This window comes from Bufo bufo, chromosome 5 (assembly GCF_905171765.1).
Source record: "Bufo bufo chromosome 5, aBufBuf1.1, whole genome shotgun sequence".
Classification (NCBI taxonomy): domain Eukaryota; kingdom Metazoa; phylum Chordata; class Amphibia; order Anura; family Bufonidae; genus Bufo; species Bufo bufo.
Genome location: NC_053393.1, coordinates 513,417,367 through 513,444,628, shown reverse-complemented (window position 1 = coordinate 513,444,628; position 27,262 = coordinate 513,417,367). Strand labels below are relative to the sequence as shown.

General features: G+C 44.4%; 1 protein-coding gene across 7 annotated transcripts in view; it reads right to left on the bottom strand.

Annotated features, from left to right (window-relative positions):
• The window catches only part of NEBL (nebulette), a 277,903-nt gene that overhangs the window by 15,003 nt on the left and 235,638 nt on the right, over positions 1–27,262 (bottom strand). For 3 of the 7 annotated variants that reach the window (XM_040434438.1, XM_040434443.1, XM_040434442.1), the window contains 7 exons: positions 21,337–21,447; positions 16,713–16,817; positions 6,514–6,606; positions 4,020–4,112; positions 3,833–3,925; positions 2,594–2,686; positions 1,061–1,165 (listed from right to left, as the gene is read on the bottom strand). The exons of 2 other annotated variants lie outside the window; for them this stretch is intronic. In XM_040434438.1, the coding sequence (XP_040290372.1) occupies positions 1,061–1,165; positions 2,594–2,686; positions 3,833–3,925; positions 4,020–4,112; positions 6,514–6,606; positions 16,713–16,817; positions 21,337–21,447 (693 nt within the window). Of the gene's footprint in view, positions 1–1,060; positions 1,166–2,593; positions 2,687–3,832; positions 3,926–4,019; positions 4,113–6,513; positions 6,607–16,712; positions 16,818–18,791; positions 18,903–21,336; positions 21,448–27,262 lie in introns of all 7 variants that reach the window. 2 more of the 7 variants (XM_040434439.1, XM_040434441.1) reach the window with 2 other exon arrangements.

The window sequence follows — 27,262 nt, the reverse complement described above, 5'->3', positions numbered from 1 at the left end:
AGGACAAGGTAAGCATTGGAACAGGAGGCATGGGGAATCAATGAGGTGAGAATCACTTCTATTATTTTTTTAACCCACTGTGAGCCTTAAATGTTTACCCACTGGACCACCCTTTAAGAATAAATGCTCCAGAATGGTCATTAAATGTGAAGCACAATTTTTTTTTTACTAAAGCAGACATGTCAGGAGAGGTGACAGGTCCTCTTTAAGATTGTTCAGAGGCCTGGAGACATAACCAATAACCCATCAGGTTTTATTTAGACACCGAATGGCAGTACAATGTAGGAAATACAATGCAATCTTATGCAGGCATTATATGGTAGTATCATTTGGATACTGTATAATGTTGGCCATGGTCAATATATGACAGTACTTTTTTGGTACTGAAAGGCTGTATATTGTGGTCACTGTACGGAAGTATTATTTGACATCTTATGGCAGTATTCAGGGGTAAAAATTTGCAATAAAGCTCATACATATTTCCCCTTCTCCCCTATAGGAGCTAAAATACTGTCATGTGCCAAAAAAAAATAAAAATAAAAATCGAGAGAAGAACTAAGAACGACTGAATAGGATTTTTTTGGAGTGACACAAGAAGACAAATCAATATCTGATATTTGATGGAGATATAGAAGCCCTTAGTTGGCGATGCTCTGTAAAATAAGTAATTATCCTATATATGGTCAGTGCAATTCCCAAAAAATAGCCGTATACAGTGATCCATTTATGAGCACACATTGCATGCAGCGTGGAGATAATAATCTCATCCTAACAACAGTGACAATACATCCAAACCATTCATCAGTGCACGCGATCACACAGGGTACGCACATCACTCTCAGATCGTGTCAGGTTCTGTTTCATGCAGGTTAATTTAAAACAAAAAAGCCACAAAAACCGAGTTAATAGAATTATTTTATTATGTTCTGATATTATACGTAAGGCATCCATTATCTATGGAAAAAGTTGGATGTTGCATCCACAGGATCTACTGGTGGTAGTGGTGGTCGCACAGCAAAGCAACGTGCAGTTGTGTTCTGTAAACCTGGGCTTATCCTACCATTGATATATTATTTTGTGTTTCTCTGACATGCCTCAGCTCTGGTGTGTCTAGAATTACGCTAGGTCTGCCTTTCATCTGCTGTAAGTCATTGCTGTATTTTACCTGGAGGAAACAAGAAGATATAAGGAAGAAGAGGAGAACAGCAATACAAATACAAGGCATAAACGCAATTTCTAGGAAACAGAAGGTACAGACTTATGGCTTATAGCTCTAGATAAGGTTTTAAATTAAATATAGCAGCATTTTTTAGCTTTTTTTATGCAGGTGTTACTTTAAAGGGGTCATGCCATGAAAAATATTCTACATTTTTCAAACCAGGATCTGGATCTGAATACTTTTGCAATTGCATGTAATTAAAAATTTTGTATAGCAACTGAATTATTCAATAAAATGTATCTGTATAGCGCCACCTGCTGTATGTTCTTTTCTTTATTTGTCTGTCCACCTCACTGAGGTGGTCACCAGCCATATCTTGAGAAAGGACACTCCCCTGAGCTGCCAGCCTGAAAGAAATGTAGCAGAACAATTGGAGCAATAAATGGGGAGATCTCCGGTTCCATATGAGGTACATGGCTGGATCTAGCTTTTTTTAGATAAAGCTCATCATGTACTATATGATGTCTGATTTTCATTTTTACATTAATCATGGGATAACCTTTTTAAAGATGATGGTAACGCCTGTATGCCATTCAATCCTTTTTATAGTATTGCCTGAAAGGTAAAAATTAAGGTTTCTCATAATACCACATGATTAAGTATATGACCTCTGGGGGGGGTCTAACCATTGTGACCCCAATGATCAAGAGAATGGAAGTCCCTTGTCCTCCATTGGAATGGAGCGGTGGTCGCGCATGAAGACTACTGCTCCATTCAAAGTCTTTACTCAACTATATCCATCATTCTAAATAGAAATTGAATGGAGTGGCAGTGCACATGTATGACCACCCGACCATTTAAACAAGGAATATTCTTGTGATCGGTAGGCGTTTCAGCATTTGGACCCCAAGCGATAAGGCAATTAGCACCTATCCTGTGTTGACATGGCATGAACCCCTTTAAGGGTAACATGTGGGACCAAATTATCAAATATTCTACATGATACTGCTCTAGCAGGGAATGGCAGATCAGCTGCCTAAAGACAATTTCCAGGAAGACCCTGGACATTCATTCACCTCTAATAAAGTCATATGTGGTAACAATGAAGGCCTCACTGCAAATGGCCTACCTGGGATTCAATGGAAGAGAGATGCCTTCAGATTGCTAAAAAAAGGCATGAGAACTTACAGAAAACCTACATATTTGGCCTGCAGTACAACCCTCTGCCATTTAAAAGTGAGATCCAGCCAAAGCCATCTTCTTCTCATATGCCCAAAGTAGGCAAGTACCTCTGGGTTTGTAGGCTTGGTACCACAGAAATACATAACTTAACTCCCAGCCCTCTGTGAGGATCACAACTATTCTGAGCTCTTCAGAGATTGCATGCAACCACCTCCCCCCTTCTCCATTTAGACCTCAGTCAATGACACTTGCCGAACTAATGTTTTCTTGGTTCTTTTTGACCCTCTCCATCTCTGGAGTAAGACCGACAGGTGTGACTTTGCCAACTTTTTCTTTGTAATGGACCTGAAAATATAGAAAGAATTATCATAATAAAAAATTTGTGGAATATCCACGGTTAACAGGACCACAATGGATTGAAAGGACCCTACTGAACTTTGTAAGAATTTTTGCTAGGTGCCATTTAAAGAGCAAATGTCAGCAGGATCGACTCTATTAAACCTGGCATGCTTTGTGGTAGGGTGGATCCTTCCAATTAAGATGATGCCTGTCTTGATCCTGCGGATCCAGTAGGGTGTTGTGGGTTGAGACGTTAACAGAAGCCACAATGGTAATGTGAATACAGCCTTAGGCTACTTTCACACTAGCGTTTTTGCTGGATCCGGCAGGATTCAGCAAAAACGCTTCTGTTACTGATAATACAACCGTCTGCATCCGTTATGAAATAATCCGGTTGTGTTATCTGTAACATTGCCAAGACGGATCAGTCATGAACTCCATTGAAAGTCAATGGGGGACGGATCCATTTTCTGTTGTGTCAGATTGTGTCCAAGTAAACAGATCCGTCCCCATTGACTTGCATTGGGGGTCATGCTTGATCCGTCTTGCTCCGCATCCCAGGACGGAAAGCAAACTACAACATGCTGCGGTTTGCTCTCCGGTCTGGGAACGCAACTAAATGGAACGGAATGCATTTTAGAGCATTCCGTTCTGTTCAGTTCAGTTTTGTCCCCATTGACAATGAATGGGGACAAAACTGAAGCATTTTTTTCCAGTATTGAGATCCTATGACGGATCTCAAAACTGGAAAACTAAAACGCTAGTGTGAAAGTACCCTTAGCCAGCCACAATGGCAGAATAGAAACTGTAATCAAATTCATAGCTCCATAGGAAATAAATTAAAGGAGTTGCATGAGATTAGAAAAACATGGTTGTGCGATTCCAAAAACAGCGCCACTCTTGTCCATGGGTTGTGTCTGGTATTGCAGTTCAGCCACATTAAAGTGAATGATATTGATCACCAATAATACACAACCCATGTATGAGTGTCGCAGTCCCTGGAAGCACAGAACTGTGTTTTTGTACTCTCATACAACCGCTTTCCCTGTTTTTTTTTCCGCTTTCAATTGTTTTCTCATGACTACTAAGAAAAATAAAATGTTATCTATAGAAGGAAATACAATAAAATAAAATTGGTGAGAAGACTCTTGCCGTGCTGAAATGTTCCTGGTTCTTCTTAGCTAGTTCCATCTCTGGAGTTATGCTGATGGGGGTCGCTCTGCTCAGTGGCTCTTTATAATGAACCTGTTAATAGGAAGTTCAGCAATTAGATCAATTTACTAATCATCAATAGTCCGATAACCGAAAACCTGAAAAGGCAGCTCATGGATTCCATTACATTGCTGATGTTTTTCTGGTTCTCCTTAACCCTCTTGATTTCGGGCAGGTCAGATATCGCTGTGGCAGGTCCAATATCTTCCTTGTACTTTACCTGCAAAAATGAAAAAAATAATTTGGGCAAAGAGTATTTCCACTGGTCACAGATTGGGTGCCAGGATCTCCTGCACCTATGTACTTATGTAGGGAGGGGGAGGATACCCAACTTGGTGGTATTAAATTGTAATCGGTGTCAATTACAAGGGACTTGTGACTATTTTAGTAGTAAACATAGTCGTAAGTCCCCTTTTTGACTGGCCATTTGCCAGCTGCTGTCAAAAAGTTTTCAACAGTTGGGCAGAACGAGGGTGTGGCGGGGCTGTGTGGAGAGCTGTGCCGGGGCGCCGGCCTTTGTAAATGTGCCCGAGTGCGGCTATAATTTTTTAGCCTCTAGCTTCACCAGTGAGGGAACCTTACCCGTACATCCACACAAGATGAAAGAAATCTGTCTTAGATTTTGATGCAAATTCCATGGTGGTAAAAATCCACAGAAAGGATTGGCACTCCCTATTAGTATGTCTTTGGAGCGTGGGAGGAAACCGGAGAACCCGGCGGAAACCCACACAAACATGGAGAGAAAGAACATACAAACTCCATGCAGATGTTGTCCTTGGTCGGATTCGGCACCCAGTGCTGGAAGGCACCAGTGCTAACCACTGAGCCACCGTGCTGCCCCAGATAGACAGAATATACAGATACATATTGATGCACAGCAAATCGATTAATTAAAGGGGTGCTCTTGTCAAAGACGTGGCCAGGATATGCCACTGATTTCAGATTGGAGTGGAAGAGACAACTATCCCCCGAATCAATAAAATAATGGCAGCGGAGCTACCACAGTTATTGGTAGAGGTCACGTTGGTGGCATATCCTAGTATCAATGTTTGTGACAAGAAACCCCTTTATTTCACAGAATGGTATCATTCTCCTACTTAAAAGATAACAGTCACATTTAGACCCTAATTTCAATTTTCATATATGTAGTTACTAATAACATGATATTCCAGAATCAGTTACTATTAGACTGACTTACCCCATATTTAATAAGATTCAGCCCTTAGCAACCAGTCTGCATAAAACTGCAATTTCACTATTCAGTTAAGATGGCCGCCACTGCCCTCACCCTGAGGCTAATCCCGCCTGCCCTCACTAGCCAGTAACAATAGCCCCCCAAAAGTGTCAGTAACCAGAGCCCTCCCCCCTAAAGGGTTAATCTCCTGCAGCACAAAGGGGTCCTCTTACCACATGTTGCTTTCATTTATACACTGAGCAGATGGCAGATCTCCCTTCCCTGGTCTGTGCTGCTTCAACTCTGCATTCTCCAGCTCTGCTGAGTGAGGGAGCGTCTGCCAAGTGCAGGGACAGGGAGAAGTGCACACAGCCCAGGCACTGTTATCAGCTGCTGGGGAGGACCTGGCTTTAATCATTTACTTACAGTCCCTGGCTGTCAGTAATCTGACCTTGCACACTGAATGCTTCTGCGTGCTCCGTCCTTCAACAGATAGACGGACCATGCCTAGCAACCCTATTTTAAGCACAGGTAAAAATAGGCAGTACAGGGAACAAAAATGTGGAATTAAGGGGTAATTGAATACACAGTGAAAAGTTGAAATAGGGCCACCAAGGTGATATTAATCACCACAATCCAATACTCCAAAAATAAATAAAAAATACGACAGTTATCCTTTAAAGGGATTTTCCTCTTACAACAACCCTTGTATAAACTGTATGCCCTGTGTTGGCATATTTACATCACATTGGGATGGTCCTCTCTGTTTAGCCAGAGCAAAAAATGGCTACAAAAAGTAGCTCAACCATCTGGAAGACTCGGAATACAGGGGCGAATTAGCCACAGACCTTACAGGGAAATTTCCCGGTGGGTCGATGCCCAGGGGGCCGCTCGATTCCTCCTCACAGATGGCCAGTGGAAGTTTTTGGGGATGTATTTTGTGATGGACTGTGGTATTTGGCTCTGTTGGGGTGGTATAATGTGCCACAATATGGTATTGCTGGCCCTGCCTACTTGTGTTGGCCCTGCTACAAAACTGGGCCACTTTTAGTATTTTTTCCAGGACCACTTTAAGTTCCTAGTCTGCCCCTGTCGGTATAAAAGGGTACAATTGGTCACCGATTTATTTCTAAGGGTGCTACTTTCTTCCTAACGGCCGTCAGACTGCTGAACTCACCATGCCCCATCTCCCGCCCATAATCCCTCGCCCCTGATGTGCCCATTGCATAACCCTACCCCCCCCCCCCTTCCTCTAGTACTATGCCTGTACCTGTGCCTAACCCAATTCCGAGCACGATCGACTGTGTCGTGTTTGGCGAATAAAGCTGATTCTGATTCTTCTGACTATGTAATACTAATCTGACTGCAGAGTTCTCTGGAGCCCCTATACCTATGTGACCACAGAACTCTAGATGAAATGAGGATCAGGTAAACCAGAGGTTCTTACTGCACTGATATTCTGCTGTGTGATCTTCACTCTCTCCATCTCTGGGGTCTCCCTGATGGATGTGCCGGCACCTAGCCCCTTCTTATAAAACACCTAAAGGTAAAAGAGAAAGATTTGTTTTTGATCACACATAGGCAATATGACCGGACATAAACAGGTTAATGGATAAAATCTCCTTATGTATATTAGATATTACAATGCAATTACATCATTCAACCAAACTTCCATCTATATAGAACATACGTATAACACCTATTTATTACTGTTTAATGTTATCTTAGAAAATCTTTGGCTACATCTTTACCTTGTGTCATGTCTGACACTCCATTCTCATCTGGACCTGCATCTATAATCCTGCTAGTTGCTAAGTGAAATATCTCAAAAGTGACAGACATATTGGGGGTCATTTATCAAACTGGTGTAAAGTAGAACTGGCTTAGTTGCCCATAGCAACCAATCAGATTCCACCTTTCATTTTGGACAGTTCCTTGGAAAATTAAAGGTGGAATCTGACTGGTTGCTATGGGCAACTAAGCCAGTTCTACTTTACACCAGTTTGATAAATGACCCCCATTGTACACCTAGGGCCTAAGCTCCTTGCATTGTCCTCCGCAGCACGGCTCTCTGAAAGGGTATAACACACATACTACACCCTGCATCCGAAGTCCACGATCATTTTATGCGGCCCACAAGGGTGTATTACCATGTTCTGGCTTTGTGTATTTGTCACGCCGGTGACAGGTTTGAGAAGGTCGGAAAGAATATCTGCACATTAGTTATCCGACAGCCTCTTTTGGTTTCACTTTGTCTGTGTGTTGCTGGTATGTCCACACCTCCTGTTCAAGTGTGGATCATGTGACCTTCACCTCCCCCTATTTAGTCTGACTTTACCCATTACTCCTTGCTCTGGATAGCTTCATTTGGTTTTTGGAAGAGCTGGAGTGTGGTTCGTAGTGAAGTCCTGTTCGTCCATCGTCCATCGTCCATCATCCATCAGCCTCAGAAGTTAAGTGTTCCGCTTGTTGTGTTTTGTATTCCCCCCCACCTTTGTTGTTTACTAGGCCTCAGCGAGACGCTGGTTCCTTCACCAGGGAAGGAGCGGGTTGTCTCTGCCCTGTCATTAATATTAGGGCGTCTGAGGGCCACCAGGGTTTTCTAGGTTCCTGTGTATGGGCATCTCTACCATCGAGAGGTGCCCATACGGATAGGAGTTAGGGCCAGGAGCAGGGTTTTATAGGTGGTGACCCTTTTCCTTCCCTAGCGGTGAGGCCTAGTGTCTTTTCCCTTCCTTCTTGTTGTCTTTTGGTGTTCTCCCCTACTACATCCGTGACAATATCCAGAGCCTATACCGCCATTTTTTGTTCTGATCAGTGCAGCTATGGATGCTATGACTGCACAAGTCAAACAGCTGCAAAATTTGACTTTGGAGGTAGCAGACCTCCGTGCGATGGTTTTGCAGATTCAGAGTCCACAGGCTGCTGGTTCCGGTGGTGGGTTCCAGGCCTGCCCTGAACCGAAGGTAGCTCTCCCGGACAGGTTTTCCGGGGGTAGTGACAATTTCATCCGGTTCAGGGAGTCATGTAAATTATACTTTAGGCTGCATCCATACTCTTCTGGGGATGAGTGTCAACGTGTGGGTATGATTATTTCATTGCTGAAAGAGGACGCCCAATCTTGGGCTTTTTCTCTGCCGACCGGATCACCGTCCCTCCGGTCGGTAGATGAATTCTTTAGAGCCTTGGCTCTTATCTATGATGACCCGGATCGGATCTCTCAGGCCGAGACCAAGTTACGGGGTTTGCGGCAGGGAGAACGTTCTGCGGAGACCTATTGCTCAGAATTTAGGAGATGGGTGGAACGATTCTGCTCTCTGTAGCCAATTCTGCCAGGGTCTCTCTGAGAGACTGCAGGATGCATTTGCATTTCATGAAAATCCTGAGTCATTGGAAGCAGCTATGTCTCTTGCTGTACGTCTTGATAGAAGCCTGAGGAAGAGATCTAGGGGTCCTCACCTTCAGGACGTACTGTCCAATAAGGGTACTGCTTCCTTTGACATTTATGGTGGACAGACACGGGTGGTTGTGCCTTGTGATGAGCCTATGCAGTTAGGAGGAGCTACTCCTGGAACTATTGGAAAAAGCTTGGGTCATGTGAAAGGAGTCTGCTTTTCTTGTGGCAAGAAGGGACAATTGGTGAATATTTGTTCGTAATTGCAGCATCAAGGTGTAAACAAAAAAAAAAAAAAAAACGTTTAATATCCAAATTACTATTGTTAGTATGGGTGGGGAGCAAGAAAACCTACTTTTGTCTTTTACTGGTAGTACCCGCTTTCTCCTGTCTGTCAAGGTGGCGCTAGAGTCCAAAACTGAAAATCAAAGCATTTATCGACAGTGGGGCAGGAGTTAACTTGATTGATGGACAGTGTGTACGCATTCACGGGTTGACTACTAATGCATTAGAGAATAGTATTTCTGTCTTTGCAATTGACTCAGCACCTCTCGCCCAAAAATGCCTGTCGCAGGTAGTGAATGACATTAATTTAAGAGTGGGTGATTTGCATCAGGAATCTATCTCCTGTTATGTGTTGGAGGGTCTGCCTGCTCCGTTGGTGTTGGGCTTACCATGGTTAAGCAAACATAACCCTAACATCGATTGGCAAGCGAGACAGATTCTCGATTGGAGTGATTTTTCCATGGACAACTGTCTTAATGCATCGTTCTCTATGGTTACCACTAAAACTGTACCCTCGTTCATTTCAGAATTTTCTGATGTTTTCTCTGAGAGTGGTAATCAGGAGTTGCCTCCACACTGGGAGTATGACTGTCCCGTCAATCTTATTCCCGGAGCTAAATTGCCCAAATCTCGGTTGTATAATCTTTCGGAACCCGAAAGAAAGGCTATGCGAGAATATATAACCGAGAGTTTGGCAAGTCTTAGCAAATATTAGACCATCCAAGTCCCCAGTGGCTGCTGGATTTTTCTTTGTAAAGAAAAAGGATGGAACCCTGAGACCATGTCTGGACTTCCGTGAGCTCAATCGTATTACCGTCCGTGATCCTTCCCCCATTCCTTTGATTCCGGATTTGTTTAGTCAGATTGTCGGTGCCAAGGTGTTCTCTAAATTGGATCTCAGGGGGGCATATAATCTGGTAAGGATCAAGGAGGGGGATGAGTGGAAGACCGCATTTAATACCCCTGAGGGTCATTTTGAAAACCTGGTCATGCCCTTTGGGTTAACCAATGCTCCTGCGGTTTTTCAACACTTTGTCAATGACATCTTTCATCATCTGGTGGGGAGGTTTGTCGTTGTATATCTTGATGACAAACTAATTTATTTGCCTAATATGGAGACTCATCAGGATCATGTGAGACAGGTGTTACAGATCCTAAGAGAGAATAAGTTGTATGCTAAGATGGAAAAGTGTGTATTTGCTGTACAGGAAGTGCAATTTCTGGGTTATCTGCTCTCATCCAGGGCCGTCTTTGCCGCAGAGCAAAAGGGGCAGCTGCCCCGGGCCCAGTTGCTCCTGGGGGCCCAAGGGAGCTCCGTTTCCCGACTCCCATTCACTAGTGCCAGGGGCGTCGCTAGGTTAAAACATTCGGGGCCTGGGCCCCGGATGTTTTGTCCCATGCCCCGAATGTCCTGCCTGCCTGCTAGATACAACTGTATTGCCGTACACAGAACGGCAATACAATTGAATCTAATACACTGGGAAGAGGTGAAGGACCTGTGGTGACATCACAGGTCATGTGATCAGCAAAACAGGCTGTGATAGGATGACCTGGATGATGTCACCATCATGTGACCAGTGCAGGATTTGACCGGAGTGAAGAGGAGAAGAAGCCTAATGGTGATGTCTGTACATGAGGAGAGGTAAGTTAAGGGAGAGGCAGAGCAATGCTGGGAGTTGTAGTTATTTAACTAGGATGTACAGTACAGACCAAAAGTTTGGACACACCTTCTCATTCAAAGAGTTTTCTTTATTTTCATGACTATGAAGGCATCAAAACTATGAATTAACACATGTGGAATTATATACATAACAAACAAGTGTGAAAAAACTGAAAATATGTCATATTTTAGGTTCTTCAAAGTAGCAACCTTTTGCTTTGATTACTGCTTTGCACACTCTTGGCATTCTCTTGATGAGCTTCAAGAGGTAGTCCCCTGAAATGGTCTTCCAACAGTCTTGAAGGAGTTCCCAGAGATGCTTAGCACTTGTTGGCCCTTTTGCCTTTACTCTGCGGTCCAGCTCACCCCAAACCATCTCAATTGGGTTCGGGTCTGGTGACTGTGGAGGCCAGGTCATCTGGCGCAGCACCCCATCACTCTCCTTCATGGTCAAATAGCCCTTACTTTCAAAGTTTTCCCAATTTTTCGGCTGACTGACTGACCTTAATTTCTTAAAGTAATGATGGCCACGCGTTTTTCTTTACTTAGCTGCTTTTTTCTTGCCATAATACCAATTCTAACAGTCTATTCAGTAGGACTATCAGCTGTGTATCCACCTGACTTCTCCTCAACGCAACTGATGGTCCCAACCCCATTTATAAGGCAAGAAATCCCACTTATTAAACCTGACAGGGCACACCTGTGAAGTGAAAACCATTTCAGGGGACTACCTCTTGAAGCTCATCAAGAGAATGCCAAGAGTGTGCAAAGCAGTAATCAAAGCAAAAGGTGGCTACTTTGAAGAACCTAGAATATGACATATTTTCAGTTGTTCCACACTTGTTTGTTATGTATATAATTCCACATGTGTTAATTCATAGTTTTGATGCCTTCAGTGTGAATCTACAATTTTCATAGTCATGAAAATAAAGAAAACTCTTTGAATGAGAAGGTGTGTCCAAACTTTTGGTCTGTACTGTATGTTAGGGCTGAAGGGAGGGATGCTATTGACATGGAACTGTGTGCTTGAGGTGGCTGGGGAGGGAGTGAAGTTATTTACATGGGACTGTATATTGAAAGTGGATGGTGGGGGGAATGATATTTATGTACATGGGACTTAATGTTTAGGCTACGTTCACACTTGCGTTTGGGGATCCGCTTGTGAGATCCGTTTCAAGGCTCTCACAAGCAGCCCCAAATGCATCAGTTTAACCCCAATGCATTCTGAATGGATGCGGATCCATTCAGAATGCATTCGTTCGGCTCCGTACGGCCCCCCGTTCCGTTTTGGAGGCGGACCCCAAAATGCTGCAAGCAGCGTCTTTGTGTCCGCATGGCCTTGCGGAGCCAAACGGATCCGTCCTGACTTACAATGTAAGTAAATGGGGACGGATCCCTTTGCATTGACACAAAATGGTGCAATTGTAAACGGATCCGTCCCCCATTGACTTTCAATGTAAGTCAGGACGGATCCGTATTGGGACTTAGAAATTCAAATATAATACAAATGAATCGGTCCTGAACGGATGCATTCGTTTGTATTATCGGTGCGGATCCGTCCTGTACAAGTACAGGACAGATCCGCACGAACGCAAGTGTGAAAGTAGCCTTAGGGGGTTATGTTTACATGGGATTGTGCGTTGGAGGCGGCTGGGGAGGAGGTGATGTTATTTACATGGGACTGTATGGTGGAGGGAGGATTATAACTGCAGGGGGCACTGCAGATCCAGGGGACATTATAGGCGGTCTTATTACTACTGGGGGCTCTATAGGTGGGTCTTATAGATCCGCCTTATTTCTACTAAGCGCACTATGGGGGCCTTATTACTACTGAGGGGTCTGTAGGGAGCTTTATTACCACTGGGGGAACAATAGGGGGCCTTATTTCTACTGGGGGGCTCTGTGAGGGTATTATTAATATGGGAGGGCTCTTCTAATAATGGGGACATTGTTGAGGAGCATTATCACGGTTGGGGCAGTGTTACTAAAGAGGGCATTTTAGAAGGGAATTACTATTGGTGAGACTATGAGGAGCATTATTACTATGGGGGGCAGTAATGTTTCTTCAGGATAGTATTTGGGGATATTGGGGGGGGGGGGGCAGGGGCGTAACTAAAGGCTCATGGGCCCCGGTGCAAGAGTTCAGCTTGGGCCCCCCTTCCCTCAGTGCTTTGTGTGTCTTATGTGGCACAAGGGTCTTTGGGCCCCTTCATGCTCCTGGGCCCGGTAGCGACTGCTACCTCTGCACCCCCTATAGCTACACCCCTGGGGGGGAGGGGCACAGCAAGCAGCAGGATAACACTGTGGGGACTCCAGTTGGGGGATAATGATAGAATGTGAGGAAGCTAAGATGTCTGTGTGTCACACTCTGCAGAGACGAGGCGGCTGAGAGAAGTTGTCCAGCCCGAGTGGAGAAGATGATGAGAGAGAAGATCTACAGAGAAGATGATGACAGAGAGGAGACGTCACCTGGAGGCCCTGGACGTGACAGGTAAGTGCTGCTGTATAGCAAGTACAGCAAAGTGCGGGGGGGGGGGGGAACGGCGGGATCCAGGGGGCCGAAAATCTGAAAGCGTTTTTGGGGTTTACCAACTACTACGGTAAATATATCTTGAACTATTCATCGGTGGTTAAACCTTTAACAGACATGACTAGGAAGGGTGCTGATATTTCTATCTGGTCTAATGCGGCATTGCAGGCCTTTTCTGCTGTGAAAGAATGTATTGCTTCGGCCCCTATTCTGGTGCAACCGGACGTGTCTCAGCCATTTATTGTTGAGGTTGACGCGTCTGAGGTTGGGGTAGGAGCAATATTGTCGCAGGGTCCTTCACCCAGTAAATGGCGCCCATGTGCATTTTTTTCTAAAAAACTCTCGACTGCTGAAAGGAATTATGATGTGGGGAATAGGGAATTGCTGGCCATTAAGTTGGCGTTCGAGAAATGGCGGCATTGGTTGGAAGGAGCAATTCATCCTATTACGGTAATTACGGATCACAAGAACCTGGCCTAATTGGAGTCGGCTAAGCGACTGAACCCAAGGCAGGTCAGATGGTCATTGTTTTTCACCAGATTTAACTTCATCGTCACTTATCGCCCTGGGGGTTAAGAACGTGAAGGCGGATGCTTTGTCACGTAGCTTTCCTGGGGGGGTGAATCTAATGACCCTAGTCCCATTTTATCTGAAGGGGTAGTTATATCCGCTATTTATCCTGATCTCGAGGCCAAGGTGTTGGAGGCACAGGAGGATGCTCCGGACTCTTGTCCTCAGGGGAAATTGTTTGTTCCCTCCGAATTACGTCACAAGGTGTTCGAGGAACATCACTGTACGGTGCTTGCTGGGCACCCTGGGAGCAGATCGACTGTCGATCTCATCTCTCGCAGATTCTGGTGGCCGGGGTTGCGTAAGTGTATTGAAAACTATGTGTCAGCCTGTGGTACCTGTGCACGTGCTAATGTGACACATACTCGGCCTTCCGGATCTCTGCTTCCATTGCCCATCCCGTCCAGACCTTGGACCCATTTGTCCATGGATTTTATCACGGATTTACCGAATGCTTCGGGAAAGACCGTGATTCTGGTGGTTGTCGATCGTTTTAGTAAAATGGCACACTTTATTGCATTACCTAGTCTACCTAATGCTAAAACTCTTGCGCAGGTGTTTGTCGACAACATCGTGAAACTACATGGCATTCCCTCTGATGTGGTGTCTGATAGAGGGACTCAGTTTGCTTCCAGATTCTGGAGAGCGTTCTGTACTCGTCTGGGTGTACAATTGTCCTTCTCTTCGGCTTTTCATCCTCAGTCGAATGGACAGACTGAGCGCACTAATCAGAATCTGGAGACTTACTTGAGATGTTTTGTTTCAGAGAATCAGGGACAGTGGTCTTCATTTTTGTCATTAGCTGAGTTTGCTATAAATAACCGTAGACAGGAATCCACTGATAAGTCTGCGTTTTTTGGGGCATATGGGTTCAATCCACAGTTTGGTACATTTTCTGGTGCTCATAATTCCGGCATTCCTGAGGAGGAATGATTTTCCTCTTCTTTGTCTTCTATTTGGCGGAAAATCCAAAATAACCTGGAATAGATGGGCAACAGGTATAAGCGTGCGGCTGACAGGAGACGTATGAGTGGTCCGGACCTGAGAGTGGGTGATTCTGTGTGGCTGTCTACAAGAAACATTAAACTTAAGGTACCTTCTTGGAAGTTGGGACCAAGATTTATTGGTCCATATAGGATCACTGCCATTGTTAACCCTGTAGCCTTCCGTCTTGAACTTCCTCAGGCATTGAAAATCCACAACGTATTTCATAAATCGTTGTTAAAGAAATGTGTTGAACCTGTTGAACCGTCCTGCTTGCCTCCCGCTCCTGTCATGGTGGACGGCAATTTAGAATTTCAGATAAGCAGGATTGTGGACTCCCGAGTTCTCCGGAGATCCCTCCAGTATCTCGTTCATTGGAGAGGGTATGGACCAGAGGAGAGGATGTGGGTTCCAGCGACCGATGTTAATGCTACCCGGCTGGTGAGAGCATTCCACAAAGCTCATCCTGATAAGGTCGGTCCTGGGTGCCCGGAGGTCACCCGTAGAAGGGGGGGTACTGTCACGCCGGTGACAGGTTTGAGAAGGTCGGAAAGAATATCTGCACATAAGTTATCTGACAGCCTCTTTTGGTTTCACTTTGTCTGTGTGTTGCTGGTATGTCCACACCCCCTGTTCAGGTGTGGATCATGTGACCTTCACCTCCCCCTATTTAGTCTGACTTTACCCATCACTCCTTCCTCTGGATAGCTTCATTTGGTTTTTGGAAGAGCTGGAGTGTGGTTCATGGTGAAGTCCTGTTCGTCCATCATCCATCAGCCTCAGAAGTTAAGTGTTCCGCTTGTTGTGTTTTGTATTCCCCCCACCTTTGTTGTTTACTAGGTCTCAGCGAGATGCTGGTTCCTTCACCAGGGAAGGAGCGGGTTGTCTCTGCCCTGTCATTAATATTAGGGTGTCTGAGGGCCACCAGGGTATTCTAGGTTCCTGTGTATGGGCATCTCTACCATCGAGAGGTGCCCATACGGATAGGAGTTAGGGCCAGGAGCAGGGTTTTATAGGTGGTGACCCTTTTCCTTCTCCTAGCGGTGAGGCCTAGTGTCTTTTCCCTTCCTTCTTGTTGTCTTTTGGTGTTCTCCCCTACAACATCCGTGACAGTTTTTTTTAGCACTGTGTTTTACCATGGTTTTGAAAAATTTATATGTATCCGCATGGCCTAACCATGCGGCCATATAGACTGTCCATTCTGTGTGTACAGACCTACATGTATGGAGCATTGCTTCTTTTGGAGAATACTTCTGTAAATAGGGAATATGATGGGGACATAATTTTTATTCTTTTGTACAAAAAATATAAATAAATAACCTCCGTGTGAATTCAGAGGGTATAGTAGAGGGCTCATGTGCCTCTATGGCTCTATACAACTGCCATAATACATTAAAGGGGTGGTGCAGCCTTTTTGTATTAATGACCTACCCTTAAGATAGGTCATCAATATCGGATCGATGGGGGTCCGACTCCCGGCACCCCTGCTGATCAGCTGTTTGAAGAGGTGGCGGAGCTCCACGCGAACACTTCTTCTTGTTCATTACACTGCCGGTCATCTCGGAAGTGCAGTGTAATGACAACTACTAAGAGCGAGTACATGTAATTACACTGCACCACCGCTAGTGGGAAGACGACGTGTAGTGTAATGAACAGGAAGCAGCGCTCGCTTGGAGCCCTGCCTCCTCCTCAACCAGCTTTTAGATAGATAGAAAATAGATGCATAGATATATAGATGATAGATAATAGATAGAGAGATAAATAGATAGCTATTAGAGAGATAAATAGATAGATATTAGAGAGATAGATAGTAACATAGTTTATAAGGCTTCTACTTTTTAAGCAGGGGTAATTGGGGATCACTGTATGCTTGACAAAGGCTATGTCATAGCCGAAATATAGCAATTTTCCTGTAACCACGTTTTTACATGTAAGCAGTTCCCAATAAAGGGATTTTTTTTGTCCGGATATGCTGCCTCCGCTATTGCTCAACACCTTTCATAGGTCACTATGGCAGAAAAGTTAAATCAGTGACCCTTTAATACATTTGGTACAAATCGCTCCAACTATCTCCTTTACTAAGACTGGGGTAAGAGTCACCAGTCTTGGTCATTGAGACTCCCTCTATGTAGCCATAGAGGGGGTAACAATTTATGGTCATCCTTCTACACAGTGGAATAAAACAAATAATACTCTTTGGCATCCGACCACCGCTGTACTCACAGAACTTATGGATTTTTGAGCATTCTTCACCCTTTCTATTTCGGGGGTATCTGCGACAATAGAATACGTAGATCTCAGTCTTTCAGCTTCATCTTTGTACTTTTTCTGTAATAGAAAAAAAAATACAAAAAAATCGGAATGAAAAACAACCAACAAAATAAAAATCCTAATAGTGTTTCAATTTGCAGAAAGGTTTTCCTGCTGTACTAATCTGCACTGGATTAGAAAAAGTTTCAGTCTAGTAGGTGCTGTGGGGATTCACTCTGGTAGTTAGGATAAGCGGGCGCAGTACAGAGGCAAAACACAAGTTCACTTTTGCAGTGTTGCTGTTACTTCACACCCAAAGGCAAGTTAATAAAACAAAAGTCACCTTGGTGGCAGTTCTGCCTCAGAAAGTTCAAATACAGGCTTTAGGCGGCCTGTTCCCCTGACACACGGGTCTCCGCTCTCCAGCCCAGCACAGGCCTAAGATCCAAGCACACAGACCTCCTGAGCTCCACTGTCAGACGGAGGTAATCTTCCCCACCTGGAAGTGCTGGCTGTTTTTTATGTCTGGCAAAACCCAGCCTGGAACGTGGGGAGTAGTCACCCACCCAGCACTTTGACTACTCCCAGTAAGAGCTGTCCCGGATCAGCTATTACAGTCATGCTAAGTACCAAGGTGTCAAACAGCAACTGCTGCTGACACATAAAAACCAGCTCTTACTCCACCGAGGCAAGGAACCTCGGTGAGACGTACCTATCATCCCCGACGATTCCTTGTACCTTCTTACAGGGCTCATCATGCAGTAAATGGATCGTATTGAAATACTATCCTTTTTATTGCGATATGATCACATCAGTGCACATTAGTGCTAGTCTGGTGCACTAGAGGAGCAGAACCACGAAAATAGCAGAACCATCAGATCCGGCACATAACTGAAACTGACGGAGCCGAGCACATCACATTGACTATAATGGGGTAAGTGTGTGCTTGCATGTAGCACTTTCTTTTGTTCACTCTTTTTGGAGGACTTGTGCCCATGTGAATAAGCCCTTTAAGGGGTTGTGCACCATTGGGGGGTTTATAGCACAACCCTCTTCCTGGGAAGACCTGCGAAGAGAAGCATACTTACCTGCTTCCTGGTGATGGCTCTCAGCTCCTTCTCTTCCCGACCATGGCTTCTCCGCTCGGGTCCCAGGATCTAAGCTTCCGTTCGCTGTAGCCAATTACTGGCCTCAGCAGTAACCGCCTCCCCTTACATCATGTCAAATGGATACGTGACACAAGGGGAGCAGGTCACCTCTGTGACCAGCGATTGGCTGCAGGGGCATCAAAACGGAAGTTTACATCCTGGGAGCAGAGCGGAGAAGCTGAGGCCGGTAAAAGAAGCATGCTTCCCATTGCAAGTGTGCCAAAGAGGGAGGGGGGCTTGCCAAAAACATTCCCAAAGGTGCATGACCCTTTTAAAAATATACTTAACTTACAATTATGAATTTACTTATCAGAAATCACCTGACCTGAAAGATACAAATGTATAGTATAAAGTCAGATATTGTGTGCTGTACTGTCTACATATTCATTTATTTTATTTTACGCACTTATATAGCACTACTATATTCCGCAGATCTTTACAGACATTAGCATCACACTGTCCCCAATTAGTAGGTCTTTGGATATTTCGAGAATTGATCATCAGCCGGCTGATCTCATAGCTGTGCCGTGCATATTAGCTGCTGTAGATTATTTATCACAGAAGCATTCCTTTCCCTTTAATCTATGTTTCTAGATCTTTCTGTTCTTCTACAAATCATGTGAAGGTGCAGAGTATTTTGTGACGTTTGACATCACATTTGCTAAGAGATAACACCTGGCTGGCTTCCTGTTCGGGTTTTAGGAAAAATGGACAGCGGTTTCAGCCTCGATCAGGCTCATCAGCGTAGTAAATGGATCTTCTTGAAATACTATAATGTCCTTTTCCTTAAAAATATACCCAAAAGCCAGGTATCCCAGAAATCAATCCAGGTCTGAATGAAACAAATGTATCATACACACTGAAACAACAATCATCTGGCTGATCTTACAGGAGTAGTTTATACCTGACTTGCAATCTCGGAAGCTCTCTTAGCTCTCTGCAGCTCCGGGGTGTCAGGGCCGACCTGCATTCCTTTTCCTTTTATCTCAGTTTCTAGATCTTTCTTATATCCTTTCTGCAAAGTAAAGAAAAACGTGCTCAAATTAAAGGAGTACAAGTAAAATTCCATTTGTCTGAATTGCAGGGCGTTCGTTCTTCTCTTTCTTTCCAGAATATTGTATGTTTAATATGCCTGGGCACCTCATACAGGTAATACTTACCCCGCTCCCCGGCACCCGCATCCCTCCTGATGCACTCATGGGCGCCAATGCATCTCCCCTTCACGCGGATCAAAACATCTGGCAGCTAATAGCAGACCGCGAAGGGGAAGAGCCTCCCTAGCATCGCGGGTGACACTATGGAGGCTGGTTCCCGTCACGGCCTGCTACTGGCTGCCACACCCGCACCCCGATCCCCCCCAGCGCCTGATATTTTGATCCGCGCAACGGGGAGATGCAGCGACGGCCGTGCGGGCATCAGGAGTGACGCGGGTGCCAGGGTAAGTATAACCTGTATGAGGTGCCTGGGCATTTTGGGGGGCATTATAGGTGTTGGATAACCCCTTTAAGATAAAAATCCTGAAGTTACATGTGAGCAGCTTATTAGGTTACTTCTAGTAATAACTATTCAGAATAAAAGCCTGGTGATCGGACTTAGAAATAAATGCTGATGCTGTGTATTCCCTGCTTAAAGGGGTGTTCCTATCTCAGACATTGATGGCACATTGCTAGGATATGCCATCGATGTCAGATAGGTGTGGGTCCCACACTTATATCCAGAATGGGCCCTGTGCAAAGCAAAAGGTGAGCAGCCGATCAGGCGCAATCATCCCTCATTCACCGCTATACAAGTGCCCTTGCTTAACTATTTTCGGAACATCCATAGCAGTGAATAGAGTGCGAGGTGCTTTCCTTCACTTCAGGAGCCCCATGGAGAAAGGAGCAGGTCCAAAAAGTAGGACCTGCACCTATCTGACATCAATGTCTAAGATGGGAACACCCCTTTAAACATGTCAAAGAACTGCAAGTGCTACATATCATGTGCATAATAGTCACACTCATAACAATGCTGATGATACATAATAATACACTGCTAAGTCTTACTATAAAGTAGTTGGTCAAATATACTTTGTTCTTGTAGTACTTATCTCACTTTCCATACCAATTTAAAAGAACACTAAACACTGTGTATGGGAAAGTACTGGAGGGGGTGTATATAACACCCAGAATGCTCAGATGGGTGAGGTTGAAAGAATCTAGAACACTGGTTTCAGCCAAGCATAATTTTTTGAGGCATGTTTCTTTAAATCAGGCATGCTCAACCTGCGGCCCTCCAGCTGTTGCAAAACTACAACTCCCAGCATGCTCAAACAGCCTACAGCTTTCAGCCTACAGCAGGGCATTGTGGGAGTAGTAGTTTTACAACAGCTGGAGGGCCGCAGGTTGAGCATGCCTGCTTTAAAGTGTCTTATGGGCTGCATTTTTTTTTGGAATGGCATGTAGGTGTTGGTAGTGGGACATGCCATTCTCTCCCTTCCCGTACAAAACTTTCTCCTAGCCTGAGGCAACCCAAGTGTAGCTACTCAGCTTACTGCACTGAGGATATAGGCAGGGCTGAGTCAGTGCCTGAAAGATGCATGACCTGTGGTGGCTGTGCAAAGCCTGATCCCTCCTGTGTTGGATTTGAAGTACTTAGTACCTTCTCTATAGTTAGCGCCCAGATGGGAAAGGTGATTTATTTTCTGTCACATACATATGGATGCTTAAAAGTGACCAATAAACTTGAATGCCACAATCTTGTGTTGGATGGAAAAGAAAAGTTGCTTGAACTTTTGGACCTTTAACCCTCAAAATCTGTCAGTCTGTCATTTTTGACCCCACCACAAGCACAAAGAAACGTGACACTTGAAAGGAATGGTAAAGGTAAACAAGAAATATAGATGTCCTCACTGTCAGGCTGCAGCATTTCCCGAATGATCCAAACACAAACAGTCCTTTTTGGGTTGGAGACTGACTGAGGGGTGAGGCTTAACCTTTAGTTCTACTACAGACAGGACAGAAGGTGGAGGCAGATACAAGACAGTGAGGAGGAGGAAGGGGTGATTATTATTGAGCGAACCATAACTTCTGGTCCGTGGTAGCGGAATCCATAACGGAATTCTTAGATAACCCGAACCTTTTACGCCAAACTTGAAAACAGAAGTTCGCTGATCTACTGAGACACACAGAGAAGATCTCTTTATATATTTCTCAGTTTTCATTTTAATAAGAGACATTTATGCATTTTCTGTGTTTAATGTTCCTCTAATAAAAGTCTATAAAGGTTACATGTTGTTGTAGTCACATACTTGACTTTTCCCCTTCTCCTCCTCTCATCATATTCCTTAATGGTGCACACCTCATGGGGCCATTGTTCACCAAAGACTTAGGAGGATTAAATCAACCCCAAATCTACTGTCTTTATTCATCTACTATAGTTGTCCCGGGAAAGCAATATCTTCTTGTACCAACCTGGCTCACCAATTCAGAGACCCTCTTAAAATGCTGTAACTCAGGAATATCAGCACCCACTTGCATTCCCTTTCCCTTGATTTCTGTTTCGAATTCTTTCCTGTATTCTTTCTGTGCAGCAAAATAAAATGAGAAAATACTGAACTTCATGCCCACACAGTGTTAACTGAGTTATTTCTAAAACAGGTTCCTTGGCAAATGACAACCACTACCGGGGACATGAGCACAACGGCTGCATTATTGACCTGGAAGAAGAGAAGCATGGATCTTGATCAGTGGAAATCAAGTAGGTGGCAATGGCAACCCCACTGCATAAGATTAGTTATCCTTCTATAGTACAGAAATGCTGTTTGCATAAATGTGAGCTTATGCCATAAAGGGGTTATACCATGACTGATCATCAGCCATTATAGTATTGGACACGACAGTCTGTAACAAAGCCAGAACCAACTCCGTACTTCACATGGATCCAGAGATCTCCTCATTCATTGCTCTGCCAGATTTATTTCAAGATGGCAGCTCAGGGGGTATGTCCTTTCTGCTGCATTCCTCTTCTTACTACAACTCATGGGGCACCTTTATAGTGAAGTGAAAAGAATAGCTCACAACTAGCATGTCTTTTGTAAGAGAAAGTAAATTACTAAAGTAACTTGTTTTTCATGCTGAATTATATTAAAGTAACATGTATGGTGGCATAACTCTTTTAGGGTGGCCATACATTTAGCCAACAGGTTTATCTCTCAACCACCCCTATGTACTGTACATACAAGCCTGGTGCATAATAATGTGTATAGGGTCCATAAGCTGGTGCCAGACTTCTCAGGTGGCAGCTTATCTCCCCTGAGAACTAAAGGATCTGGTATGTTGAATTCAAACATACCGACCCTTCTTTACTGACATCTGCCAACGGTAAAAAAAAAAAGTCAGGAGGTCCCTGTACACATTAGGCGACTTTCACACTCGTGTTTGGTGCGGATCCGTCATTGTATTATCTGTACCATAGCCATAGTCTTGAACACCATTGAAAGTCAATGGAGGACGGATCCGTTTTCTATTGTGCCAGATTGTGTCAGAGAAAACGGATCTGTCCCCATTGACTTACATTGTGTGCAGGGCGGATCCGTTTGGCTTAGTTTTGTCAGACGGACACCAAAACGCTGCAAGCGGAATGGAGACGGAACGGAGGCAAACTGATGCTTTCTGAGCGGATCCTTTCCCATTTAGAATGCATTAGGGCAAAACTGATCCGTTTTGGACCACTTGTGAGAGCCCTGAACGGATCTCACAAACGGAAAGCTAAAACGCCTTAGCCTTAGATGGACAGCCTGTCTTGGAGAAATTGGCAGATCTGGTCTACATTAATGTAAAGTGTATGGCCAGCTTTAAGAGGTTCCATATCTTTCGTATATAGCTGAATACAAGACACATTTCCGACCTATTGCATTGATTCAGTTGTGTCTAATGTGATCCATTTTCACAGCAAATATGCTCCACATACTTTCAAGCTGGAAAAATTTGCTATTTTCTAAGATAGACCCAAGCCTAGAATAGAACCATTGCCTCATCTGAAAGACCTCATTTGTACCCATTAAGATAATTATAGTAATTACACGTGGCCTTCATGTGAGTATTATGACTGGGAAGTAATTATAATAACTGTGATCCATCTAAAATAATACCAGACTCAATAATCTACTCCATTCCCAAGAAGAACAATATGTAACATAACCTAATAGATAGCCTTCATCAGGTCATGAAACCTCAGGGTGAAGGTAATGAGATTCTATATCTGCTAATTTTATCATGATGGTTTATGATTATGAAACTATTGTAAAGGCAGATTCCTTCTGGTTACTGTAGCTTGGAAAATAAAAATGATTTAAAGGTATATTGCAGATTGAGTTTTAATAGGTACCTTAGATTGTGAGCCCCATTGGGGACAGTTGGATGCTAATGTCTGTAAAGTGCTGCGGAATATAGTAGCGTTGTATAAGTACATAAAATAAATAAATAGGTAAAGTGAGATAATCATAGCGGGAAGTGATGGGTCATCACTATGGATGGTACGTCAACCTGCACCATTACCAAACAGTGAGAATCAGTAGAGAAAAGACTAATAGGTATACTACGTATATTATGCCCATATATATACATTTATATATACTGGGTGCTATACTGCTCTACTGTATACTGTGGGGTGCTGTATACTGGGTGCTATACTGCTCTACTGTATGCTGTGGGGTGCTGTATACTGGGTGCTATACTGCTCTACTGTATATTGTGGAGTAATATACTGCTCTACTGTATATTGTGGAGTAATATACTGCTCTACTGTATACTGTGGGGTGCTGTATACTGGGTGCTATACTGCTCTACTGTATGCTGTGGGGTGCTGTATACTGGGTGCTATACTGCTCTACTGTATATTGTGGAGTAATATACTGCTCTACTGTATATTGTGCAGTGCTATACCGCGAGTGCTCTACTGTATACTGTGGCGTGCTATACTGTGAGGTGTTATACGATGTATTGCATACACTGGGGTGCTGTACTGCATACTGTGAGTGCTATATACTATAGAGTGCTATACTGCATACTGTGGGGTGCTGGGGTGCACTGTAACGCTAGGGTGAGCCGAGCCACGGTCTCCTTCCTGAACTGCAGAGCAGTGCCCACTGCCCAAAGCACTGATCCTGAGCCGCTGGAGTCTTCAGAACTGGAAGTATTTACAGTAATTCACTGTACTCTACCAGGTGTGTGGATTTTTTTTTGTGTGTATGTTGTGGTGGAGGGCGTGATTGCATGCTAGGGTGTGTGAAGGCGAGATCCAGGGGGCCTAAGTAAATTCTCGCCCAGGGTCCAATCGATATTAAAGACGGCCCTGCCCAAGCTGACCCACTACAAGCGGGCCGCGAGTCCACATGCGCCCCCCCCCCCCTCCATCCCGCCAGCGGCAGCGCAATTTATTCACCAGTCCGCCCACTCACCAGTGCAGGGTCAGGGTGACAGGGTCCTTTAAGGCTAGCGCAGGAGCTGCCTGGGTAGCGGACGTGCGTGACGCACGTCTGCCACGTCACGTGACCCCCCCTCCCCAGCGGGATTAATGCAGGGGAGCAGGCGCCGGCCTGTGTGACTCCGTCTGCTGCCTAAGTTCCTTTAGTGCCTGTCTGCTCTCAGTGCCCGTCCTGGTAATATATTGTATATAATTTAAAGTCCAGGAACAAAACAAGTATGCAAAGGAACAATAGTTGTAGTGCTTTGTCCCTTTGCATACTTGTGGTTGTAGTGCGTTGTGCCTTTGCATACTGGGGGTTGTAGTGCTTTGCCTCTTTGCATATTAGAGTCTGTAGAGTCTTGTAACGACATCATTTTACCATAATATGTACGGTGAAACCCAAAAAGTTTTATTTGTGGATTCTGTCGTGTTTACAATTACAGTATCAAAAAATTCATGGAGAACAAGGTAGGACTTCTAGAAAAGTAAGCTTCGTGGTACAAACATTTTTTGAAATTATGACAAGTGGCCTTTTTTTTTTTTTTTTTTTTTTTTTTTTAAACTTAAGCCGCTGCCCTTCAAAATGTCTGTGCACGTCCCTGCACGATACCAAAATTTTGATTCGATTTCGATACCATAAAAAAGTATTGCGATACCCTATACCATTCGATACCACGCCAAAGAAAAATTAAACACCAAAAAAGCTGTTTGCATTCTGCATTTTATGGAACTTCTGGCCCATAATAGAACAGTCGTATCCTATTTTTTGGGGGGGACAAGGTGACAAAAAAATTACAAATCATGCGTTTTTTTTTTTTCTGTTACAGCGTTCAGCGCATATGAGCTATTTTTTAATAGTTCAGACTTTTATGGACGAGGCGATACCTAATATGTTTATTTTTTTTATTGTTATATATTTTTATATGTAAAATTGGGAAAGGAAGTCATTTAAAATTTTAATATTTAGTTTTTTTTTGCAACTTTTTATTTTTGTACTTTCTATTTAATAACTATTAGCCCCCTAAGGGGCTAGAACCTGTGATCTTTTAATCCCTTAATTTTACACTGTCCCTGCTGCTTTGTGCACACGGCAGCAGGGAGCTTACCATGGCAGCCATAGGTGGCTTCAGTAGCGTCCTGGCTGCCATGCTAACCGATCGGATCCCCACGATTTCACTGCTAGGGCTCCGATTGGAAGCTGCCACTTCCACCCAGTGGGGGAGGGGGAACCGTGTGCCCACTTGGCCACCAATGAAAATAATTAACATTATCCTAAGGGCTTGTTCACATGACCGTGGTTTTGGTCCGCATCCGAGCTGCATTTTTTGCGGCTCGTGTGCCGACCCATTCACTTCAATGGGGCCGCAAAAGATGCGGACAGCACTCCGTGTGCTGTCCGCATCCGTTGCTCCGTTCCGTGGCCCTGCAAAAATTATGAGGCATGTCCTATTCTTGTCCGTTTTGTGGACAAGAATAAGCATTTCTATAATTTGCCTCCTGTTCCATTCCGCAAATTGCGGAAGGCACAAGGGCGGCATCAGTGTTTTGCGTATCCGCAATTTGCGGACCGCAAAACATGGCACGGTCGTGTGAACAAGCCCTAATACATTGCGCCACCAATGCAAACATTAACCCTTAAATACAAATGTAGGCCGTGGGTGCTGCACCTGAGGGGTTAATTGGCACGGTTCGGCGAGATCCCTGTCATTGAGGCCGGGTGCCGGTTGTGTGATACAGCCGGCACCCAAAGCCTACATTTCTAGTTAAGGGTTAATTATATCTTTGGTGGCGCAGTGTTAACAGTAACCCCTCTTCAGTATTATCTTCATTGGTGGCCAGTGGCCGCTTCACAGTCCCCCTCTCTTTTCACTGGTGGCCAGCGGCAGCCTCGTCACAGTAGGGAGGGAGGGACTCTCTCCTTCTCCACTCTGCCGGCTGAAGAGAACACGGTGCGCGCCGAGGGTGGTAGTTTGGGAAAATAGCAAATCCCTGTATCGTATTGATCCGGGTACAAAAGTATTGATTGGGTATCGAAAGTTCAATACCCGGTGCAACTGTAGTACAACCTACAGCTATCACTGATGCCCTTATGCACATACCTGCTTACCTCGGCCAAGAAAATGTGTTCTCACCAGGCGGTATGGGGAAGAAGCCACTGCCAGACTCCTTTGAAATCTAACTGCTTGATCCTTATCTTCTCCAACACCAGCTGTCGGAGAAGAACCAGGAGGCTCCCATACACATTTGATGGTTGTCCTGCTCTGCTGAAATTGGTGGATTCAGCTGACATACAGGTCCTTCTCAAATTAGCATATTGTGATAAAGTTCATTATTTTCTGTAATGTACTGATAAACATTAGACTTTCATATATTTTAGATTCATTACACACAACTGAAGTAGTTCAAGCCTTTTCTTGTTTTAATATTGATGATTTTGGCATACAGCTCATGAAAACCCCAAATTCCTATCTCAAAAAATTAGCATATCATGAAAAGGTTCTCTAAACGAGCTATTAACCTAATCATCTGAATCAACTAATTAACTCTAAACACCTGCAAAAGATTCCTGAGGCTTTTAAAAACTCCCAGCCTGGTTCATTACTCAAAACCTCAATCATGGGTAAGACTGGCGACCTGACTGCTGTCCAGAAGGCCATCATTGACACCCTCAAGCAAGAGGGTAAGACACAGAAAGAAATCTCTGAATGAATAGGCTGTTCCCAGAGTGCTGTATCAAGGCACCTCAGTGGGAAGTCTGTGGGAAGGAAAATGTGTGGCAGAAACGCTGCACAACGAGAAGAGGTGACCGGACCCTGAGGAAGATTGTGGAGAAGGACCGATTCCAGACCTTGGGGGACCTGCGGAAGCAGTGGACTGAGTCTGGAGTAGAAACATCCAGAGCCACCGTGTACAGGCGTGTGCAGGAAATGG